A 9,783-nucleotide genomic window follows, 5' to 3' on the forward strand; every position below is an offset into this window, starting at 1 on the left:
CATTTTCCCTTATTCTAGCCTGAACATATGCTGGAATCCAGGGTAACAACCATACATCCCAAGAAAAGCACTTAAGGATAGGATACAGTAAATAAACATTAAAAGCCCCTAAACCTTGGACAGCTCCTATTTATTAGCTACCGGATCTTCCAGAGACTCAAACTCATCTGTAAAATTAAGTTATTAGACAGTGAATTTAAATGTTTGCTAATGTTGAAGTTTGTATACAATTAGAATATAAACATGCTATCTCACAATATCTGAAAATATGAATGAAACCTACTAATGCACTGACTGCTAGCACAAATCACTTCTAATCACCTTACACCCAACACTAACCATTAACAATAAACAGCATTTACCAAAATGTCAGGCACTGTGCTCGTGGCTCCACTTGCATTCTCTTACTTTATCCTTACACACTTTGAAGTAGACAGATGCTCCCACTACGCTAATTTTACAGGTGAAAAAATGAGATACAGAGGTTCAGTTGCTAAAGTCATTCATCTTCTACGTGTTGGAACCAGGACACAAAATCAAGTCTGCTTGTCTTCAGAGCCAGTGATCATGACCATGGTGCTATATACCACACCTCTGTAGGTCAGGAATGGATATAAATTACCAACATGAAACACATCATCACAGGGTAAAAATACATGCTCTTTGGGTAAAGATGGTAGATGGAGCACATGCAGCTACTTCCACTGCCTCCTGAAATTCCACTAAACGACAGCAAAGATTTTCATTTTAAGGTATAAATCTAAAAGAATGGGAAAAGAAGAGAGGAGACAACAGCAGCAAAAAGCTAGAAGTTGGAAAGCTGATGGACAAGTAGTAAATAACATGGTAGCCCTGAGAAAACTGAATCCTGAGTCAGCAGTAGAAAAGCAAAACAAACAACCCAACTTACATCAGAGAATCCCTAAAAGGTTCAGGAGCTGGTGCCTTCCTCTACCTTTGGAAGTAGGAGTGAAGGGGTAGACACTAAAATAAGGACTGGTTGAAGGTTTAAGTATTCAGAATGCTCTCTGCAACCCTACGTAGCTAAGCAGCCTCTATTGCCCAGCTCCTTCCCCAAATTGTAAGTTTATTTTCTGAAAAGGGTAAAATAGAGGTTCTCTGGATTGTGGGATGCTAGGCAGTTATGGGCAGAGGTACTATACTCAATACAGAGACTCAAATGCATACTGGTCATGAGATAAAGAAAACAAGATACAGGGGGTAAAAAAAAGAGATCCAACATGAGAGAAGAGGAAAAGGAATTCCCAGGATTGCAGTGAAGGGAGATCCCAGAATACAGCCCTGTATCAGGCACAGCAGACCACAGTCCAGACTGGGACAGGTCAGAAAGCTCCAGAAAAGACTTATTTAGAAGATGAAACTGCATGCCTAGTAAAACTGAACATTGTGATCAATTTAGATATATGGCAAAGAGTCTAGCTGATTTAGTGGTTAAGTTTACAGAAAACAAAGCCTAGGAAAAGAAAACAAATAGCACTTATAGATTCCCAGCATCAAACAGTAATGTTGCCTTTCACAAAGACTACTTAACAATAAAATGATGTCACTTTATCAGCATCAGCAAATCCTTCAGTCCAAAACAAGAGGAACTCAATTTAATGTAGTTTGTAATAATTACAATATTACAGAGATCTGCAGCAAAAAGTAGGTTAAGAGAAATAAAATCCCAATTTTTTTCTTAGTTGCTACTTTAAAAATACAGACTGAACATCCTGTGCTTAAGTGTTGTTGTGGCTGTGTGCTGGCTTCTGTAAAACATAACTAATCATAAGGAACTCTTCAACATATGTACTCCAGACAGAAGTGAAAGGTAAACAGAAAAGACTAACAAGACAGTGCTTTGTAGACATAATTCCCTTATAATTAATACTTGCTAGAAAATGGAGTTTGACATTACTTACAATTATATCAACATTCACAGAGGCTGAACATCACAGGCATATAGGTGTATTATCACCCAAGATGTCTTTACTTCCCAAGTAGTTTTAAATTTTAGCTATGAAGGTCAGTTACCAGAGCCAAACTTGTTCTTAACAAGTAGGATTTTTATGTCCATTCAATCAAAGAGTCTCTTACATCTTTCCGGGCCTATTCATTTGCAGATAGGAGTAGAAATTGTAACTGGGTTCCTCATATCATGCATTCACATGTGATGCCCATCTTCATATGCTGTCCAATTTCTTTAGGATAAAAGGTGCTGAAAGAAAAATAAACAAACCCAGAATTTCAGATCTGTTAGCCCACAAGTTACATTACGGAATTTATAAGACTGGGGAAAAAATCTTACAGATTTAGTTCACTACATTTTTTAAATGACTCCAAATAATGGCCAAGCCCCTGCCTGCATAACCTAGCAAGAGACTGTCTTTCCAGTGTCATGAAGCTCTGACTATTCCAAGGTTCATTCTTACATCATATAAAATCTTTTCTCCAGGTAGTTCTCTTAGGACCATAAGAGTAAATTCAATCCTCCTTCAAAAGACCATCTTTTTACTTTGGGTGATTTAACTGTCAAAGGAACAAAATGCTAGGAGAAACAAATTGGCATTTTTCACCCTTTAAAACATATTTGAGGGGCACCTGGGTGGCTCAGTTGGTAGAACATCCAACTCTTGAGCTCAGGTCATGATCTCAGGGTCATAAGATCAAGCCCTGCATTATGCTCCCTGCTCAGCAGAGTCTGCTTGGGATTCTCTCTCTCCCTCTCCTTCTGCGCCCCACCCCCCTGCTGTCTCTCAAATAAATAATAAAAAAATAAAACATTTGAAAAAAGGCAGAGGGTGGGAGAAAACAACACTGCACTGGGGAAGCAGAAGAGCTAGACGCAGATTTTGGTTCTCCCACTGATTAGCTATATATCACTTATGTAATCCAAATCACATATAATGTAGTCCTATTTCAGTTCTTATGAGGGTCTGGTAGGAGAGTACGAATAGAAATGGCTAGAAAACAAAAATATCGTCACAGGGATCGAACGAAGTGTTACTACTGTCCTGTGTAAAAGTGCTGTGGTCAAAATAAGCACATGAGAAGATGTTTAACATCACTAATCACTAGGACAATGCAAATTAAAACTATAATGAGATACCACCTAACATCCATTAGGATAGCTACTACCAAACTGTTGGGAAGGGTGTGGAAAAATTGGAACCCTTGTGTACTGTTGGTGGGAATGTAAAATGGTACACCTGCTACGGATCACAGTATGGTGGGTCCTCAAAAAATACAAAATAGAGATGCCTGCATATCCATGTTATAGCAGCATTATTCACAGTAGCTAAAATGTAGAAGCTATCCAGATCCAAAGATGGATGAATGGATAAGCAAAATGTGGTATACAATGGAATATTACTCAGCCTTAAAAAGGAAGGAGATTCTGACATATGCTATGACATGGATGAACCTTAGGACCCTATGCAAACTGAAATAAGCCCGTTACAGAAAGACAAATACTGTATGATTCCACTTATATGAGAGCCTTAAGAGATGTCAAAATCATAGAGAAAGTTCCAGTTTTACAAGATAAAGAGTTCTGGAGATGGATGGTGGTGATGGTTGTACAACATTATGAGTGTATTTAGTACCACTAAACTGTACAGTTAAAAATAGTTAAGATAGGGTGCCTGGGTGGCTCAGTTGGTTGAGTGACTGCCTTTGGCTCAAGTCATGATCCTGGAGTCCCGGGATCGAGTCCCACATCGGGCTCCCTGCTCAGCGGGGAGTCTGCTTCTCCCTCTGACCCTCCCCCCCCTCATGTGCTCTCTCTCTCTCTCTCAAATAAATAAATAAAATCTTTAAAAAAAATAGTTAAGATAAATTGTTATATGTATTTTATCACAATTTAAAAAATTAGAAAATAAAAGGGGCTGTGAGCAAAAAAGCTGCCAGAAGGATCTTCTTTCTCAATACCCATACTAAAGTAATAGAACATATTGTTAACATTAAACTGAAAATACTGAGATCTGTTGAAAGCTGACAAAGTCAGCAGTATGTCCAGATATTTCTAATTCTTATCAGCTTAAAAAAGATAAGTAACATCCATCAAATGAATGGATAAAATGTGGCATATCCACACAATGGAATGTTACTTGGCAATAAAAAAATATTTTGGCAATAAAAAGGAATAATATAAATATTATTATTTATACTCTTAAAGTTTAATTGACATACAGTATCCTACTAGTTTCAGGTGTATGGTCATAGTGATTCAGTATTTTTATATATCATGAAATGATCCCCACAGTAAGTTTAGCTACCACATGAAGTTATTACAGTACTGTCTACATTCTCTATGTTGTACATTGCACCCTTATGACTTACTTCTTTTGTAACTGAAGTCTGTACCTTTTAAGCCCCTTCCCCTATTTCATCTATCCCCTACTCTACTCCCCACTGGCAATCAACGGTTTGTTGTCTGTATTTATCAGTCTGTTTCTGTTTTGTTTTTAAAGATTCGACATATAAGTGGAATTGTATGGTATTAATTTCTCTCTGACTTATTTCACTTAGCCTAATAGCCTATAGGTCCATCCATTTTGTTGCAAATGGCCAAGAGTTTTACGTCTAAGTAATATTCCATTGTATATACACACATCTTCTTTGTCCATTTATCAACAGACACTTAGGTTGAACCGTATACTTTAAATGGGTGAACTGTATACTATGTGAATTATATCTCCATTTTAAAAGTGGTAATGTGGAACAGTATTCTGTGTTTTTTTAAGGAAACCAATTCATATCAGATACAAAGGACACTGAAAAGAAGCAAATATTTTACTGGCAGCTAAGTCAACAAAAAAGGTAAGAGGATAAAATAAGTTGGGAGTTGCAAAAAGCTGTTGAAGGAGCAGGATTTGGGTTTCTGTTCAGAAGGGCTCCCTCTCCTGGGGAAGCAGGGTAATACCATAGTCAGTGATGGGGTACCCGGCTTCAGTGAGCTCTGGCCTAGGCCCAATTTGAGCCTTCTATAGGATAACCTTGGTATGGCCTTCATTTATTTTAATCATCTCTGCCTCTCCATCCAGACCTGTCAGCAATACACAGCAAGGTGCAATGAAAAGAGTACTGAACTGAGAATTGGAGGGTGAGGTACAAATAAATCACTTCTGAGATTCACATCAGTAAAACTAGAGAGGTGATCTACAAAGCTGCACCCATCTCTAACATTCAGTGTGTCTTTAACTCTGATATTTTGTGTTAAGACCCCCTCTGAAAGGTGAGTTCTCATTTGCAAAAGGGATATACAGAATGTTAAGCCCGGCCTCCCTCAAAGCGCTACTGTCAAGACAGCTAACGCAAATAAGCTTCTGCCAAACGTAAATTCAAATAAACCTTCAGGTGTTATTATTAATCCTATAGACTCCTACTCTTCTCTTCTCATTCCTTCAAAAAAAAAAAATTCTTTACTTCACTCTCTGTACAAATAAGCAAAAGAAGCAAACCTTTTTGTATTTTAGAGATCAGCACCGAAGGAAGGAAACTTGGTATTAAGAGCTCTGGATTCTAGATCAAGAATCATTCACTGAATCGCTGAGTGACCTTGAGTCAGCCATTTCTCTATTCTCTAAGTTTCTGTCGGCAAAACAAGGGAGCTGCTCGGTAGGGGAGCGGAGGGGAGGGGAAATAAACCCTCGAGGCTCTTTCCATTCATATGCTCTTAAGGCAGGGCGAGGCGGGATGATCACCCTCGCAGTCCCGGCCACCGCGTGTACTTCTGACCCCGACCCGCAGACCCTAAGCCGCGCCTGCGCCCGCTGATCTCGACCTACATGTCCCACCCTCCCCGCGACCACTCAGCTAGCTCAGCTCGCGGCCCCCAGAGAACCAGAGTTGGGTGGGGGGTGTCCGCGAGCTCCCCGCGGGTCTCATGGCCGCAGCCTGGAAAGACACTCACTGACTCGCAGCAGGGCCACATAGATGAGAAAGTTCCGTATGGACGAGATTACATCCTCGCGCATCTTCCGTTTCATCTCCTCGGGGTCCAGCTTCGGCGCAAGGCCCTCGATTCGGAACATGGCTTTGCCTCCCCGGCTTCCAGCTGCCACACTCTGCTCTCTTCACAGGCCGCCGGGCGCCCGGAACTCGGCCCCATCCCATTTCCTGTTCCCGCCCCTCGTTCTCGCGCGCGGCGACGGGGGCTGCGAGGGACAATCCTCATCCGGCCCGAGAGGTTCTGCAGGGGGCTGCCTGAAGAGGGCGTCGTAGTCTCAGCCACGCATGACTCCGGTTCCTCCTGGCTGTTGAGGAAGCTCTGTCTTGAGCCGGGCGCGCTACGCTGCAAAATGCTTTTATGCCTCAGAGAGGACAGTGCACGTAGATACCACCATAAATAACAATAGCTACAGGTCTACGCCATGAATTAGATATTAAAACCTTCATTTCCTAGATGAGAAAACTGAAGCACAGAGAGCTTTAAAACAACTTGCCCAAATATACTTTAAAATACCTTAGGGGGAAAAAGTGTTGAGGAAGGGAGATGAAACGGTATTAGCAAAATGTTGAAAATTGCTTAAACTGGTGATTAATGTATCATTTTAATTATTCTAGTCTTTCTATTTTGAGCATGTTTGAATATTTTCATAAGTTAAAACAAAAAGATGAAGATGATGAAACTTGCTTGTGATTACACAACTAGGAAATGCAGTAGGTTTTTAAAATTTTATTTATTTTATTATTATTATTTTTAAAGATTTTATTTATTTATTTGACAGAGACAGACACAGCGAGAGAGGGAACACAAGCAGGGGGAGCGGGAGAGGGAGAAGCAGGCTTCCCGAGGAGCAGGGAGCCTGATGCCGGACTCGATCCCAGCACTCCGGGATCATGACCCGAGCCGAAGGCAGCCGCTCAACGACTGAACCACCCAGGCTCCCAGTAGGTTTTTTTAAAAATGTTTTTGTCTTCCCCATTTTATTTTAAATATAAAAATGTATTTTATTATATATAAAATATACCTTTATTATATATAAAATATATTTGTATATTATATATACATATATTTAAATAAGCTCTATGCGGTACCTGGGGCTTGAACTCAGGACCCTGAGATCAAGAGTCACATGCTGTACTGACTGAGCCAGCCAGGTACCTCTGCAGTAGGGTTTGGTATTTAGATTTGTGGGACCCAGACAAAAGTTTTTAACTCTATATTATTATAGTATTCTCATTTCTTATTAACTGATCCATACAGATTGGCCCAGTAATACAGCATATAAAAACAAGTTCAGCTCCTTTCAACATTTTACAGGTGAGGAGGGGGTCTGAGAAACCAAGTGCACTGCTTACAGTCATTCTGCTAGTGATGGGCAGAGGCAGGGTTCTAATGCAGATTATAATGCCAAGTTGCACTCTCTTTTCCCTCTACCCCACTGCTCCTCTGTTAGTCTTCAATGGTTAGTGCCTGCCTGGATGGGCATCACTGGAGGCAGGAGGTGGAGGTTTAGTGCAATCAGATTTCCTGTCACAAAATCATCAAAATAGTGCAGCCCCAAATTTTGCATGCCAACTAGCCATATTTAATTTTTAGACACAAACCAGATGACTGAATTGCTCACATATTCAAAACCAGAATGTGCCTGGGGCATCTGGGTGGCTCAGTCAGTTAAGTGTCCGACTGTTGATTTTGGCTCAGATCATGATTTCAAGGTTGTTAGATGGAGCTCCACCTTGAACTCCCCGCTGGGCATGGAGCCTGCTTGGGATTCTCTCTCTCTCCCTTCTCCTCTACCCCTCCCCCCACTCCCCCTCTCTAAAAAATAAGAAGCAAAACCCAGAATGTGCCTTCTTGACTGCACATTGCTTAGCAACAGTGGATTTTGGATACGTTAGAACAGTAATTCACTGCAATAACTGATAACTAAAGCATTGCTGCCCACCTTCTTGATTGACAGAATGTAGGACATTGGGGCAAGAAAGAGAACTCATCTGCGTATTCAGGCTTTGGTAACCTCTTCTATCTATAATTCATGCAGTGGAATAGTAGAGGCAGCTCTGGAATGAAAGGGGCTGCTCCCAAGGAGTATCCTCCATCCAACACTTTGAGAGTGTTTAGAAAGCTTGCACTGACACTGGGAAGAAGCAGGGGCTGTGGAAAGAACCTGGACAGGAAGCCTGGAGACATGGCCTCCAGATTTAGCACTGCCACTATCGAGCCATGTGACCAGGGATATGTATCTGTTTCATGCAACTCCATTTCCTTAGTTGTAAAGGGAGAAGATATGATTAAATGCTCCTGAGAGTCCTGTTCAATTCTAACAGTCCAAGCATTTTGAATTCTAATCATGTCATTTAGGGCATTCTGGTCTGGAGTGTATGGATGTCAAAATATGATCAAATGTGGTCAGACATCAAAACAACCAGTGTATAGCCAGCAGTAGGAAGAATGTAACAATAAGGCACATCTCATCCGTCTGAATAGTGAGGCAAAATGAGCTGGCAAGGAATGAGTTCTTATGTGATTCCAGTAACTAAGATCCCTGAGGCTGACTGAGTTTAGATAAACAGTTCTCATATAGAACTACCATATTTTCTTTACTGAGATGCTTTGAGTAACTTGCCTGGATTCACAGGGAACCAAAGAGGGGAGAGATTAGGGAAAAAATCATGTATCTTGGTAGAAAGATCCAATTTTTAGCCTTTGAATTTTATTCATCCGGTGCTGTATAAAGCAGCACCTGTTGACTGGACAGGTGATGTGGTGGCAAGTGACTGACCTGTTAAAGGGCAACATTATTCTTATAACAATTATCTTAGAAAGGTGTGGTGCTTGCCAGCCTACCTGTAGAGAAACAGGAAGGTAGTGAGGAACTGGTTCCGGGAGGGTGAACTGTTTCTCTTTCAGAAATGCTCATTGTGGTCAACTCTGTCCTCCCCTTGCATGGCTCCTCCACCTGTAATGGAGGAAACTCATTAAAAGAGCTTAGGCTTCTTTCTTTGTCTTTTTGGGGTGCACCTCCTTTTATGGCCTGTAGCTGGTGGTATTGTCCCCTGACCCTCCCTTTAGGCGAGGCAAAGGGAGCTCACACGCTTCAGAAAATTAGCACTGGAGTGAGCTGTGCCACAGCATGGACTCTCTATTTTTTTCCTCATTGGACTGATGAAGGGGTTGGGTCTAATCTTTAAAATCACTTGCAGCTCAAAAATGTTGAAAATATGTGTTCATCTCTCCTGTTCTTCCTTCATCACTTTGCTAAAAGGCTAAACGCAAAGGATTCCCTATGGTTGTGCCATGAAAGGCAAAAATGAAAAGTATGCACACATAATTTAATATTGATATTTGTAGTCTGATCATAGAGGAAATGGTAGCTGATGTCATAGCCTGTCTTGTTTTCCATTTTGATCCCAGGAGGAATTTAGGAGCTATTTCCTTTGCCTCGACTTCCCGGACAGTATTGCACACAAACGTTCAGTGTGCACAATTTACTCATAAGAGAATTAAGTGTTTTAATCCCATCATTGGGGAGGAATTTGTACTTACAGGGTCAGAGATTGACAGATGATTCATGATTGGGGAATAATTCTGACCTATAATCACAGGAACCTTGTGGTTTCTAATGTATTGGGAGCTATAGGCTTTGGGTATTGAACAGTTCAACCCCTTCACTTGACAGATGAAGAACAGAGGGAATCTAGAGGTATAGCTGGTTGGGACTAAGGTGGGTCTCTGGGCTCCTAGTCCAGCACTTTTCCCCCATGATCTTGCAGATTTCAATACTTTGTGATTATTCTCATTGATGATCCTCCCCTCAGAGGTAGGATTGGAAG

General features: G+C 41.0%; 1 protein-coding gene across 1 annotated transcript; it reads right to left on the reverse strand.

Moving 5' to 3' along the window:
* Positions 1-1,860: 1,860 nt before the first annotated feature.
* On the reverse strand, positions 1,861-6,102 carry TOMM5 (translocase of outer mitochondrial membrane 5). The gene is made up of 2 exons (XM_028108758.2): positions 5,915-6,102; positions 1,861-2,218 (listed from the first exon to the last, which is right to left on the reverse strand). Exons 1-2 carry the CDS (start codon positions 6,033-6,035, stop codon positions 2,184-2,186), a joined length of 156 nt encoding a protein of 51 aa, XP_027964559.2. The 5' UTR covers positions 6,036-6,102; the 3' UTR covers positions 1,861-2,183.
* Between the last annotated feature and the right edge of the window lie 3,681 nt (positions 6,103-9,783).

The sequence above is a fragment of the Eumetopias jubatus genome, unplaced genomic scaffold (assembly GCF_037043125.1).
Source record: "Eumetopias jubatus isolate StellerSeaLion01/CBP00866 unplaced genomic scaffold, mEumJub1_p1.0 scaffold_15, whole genome shotgun sequence".
NCBI classification, from domain to species: Eukaryota; Metazoa; Chordata; class Mammalia; order Carnivora; family Otariidae; genus Eumetopias; species Eumetopias jubatus.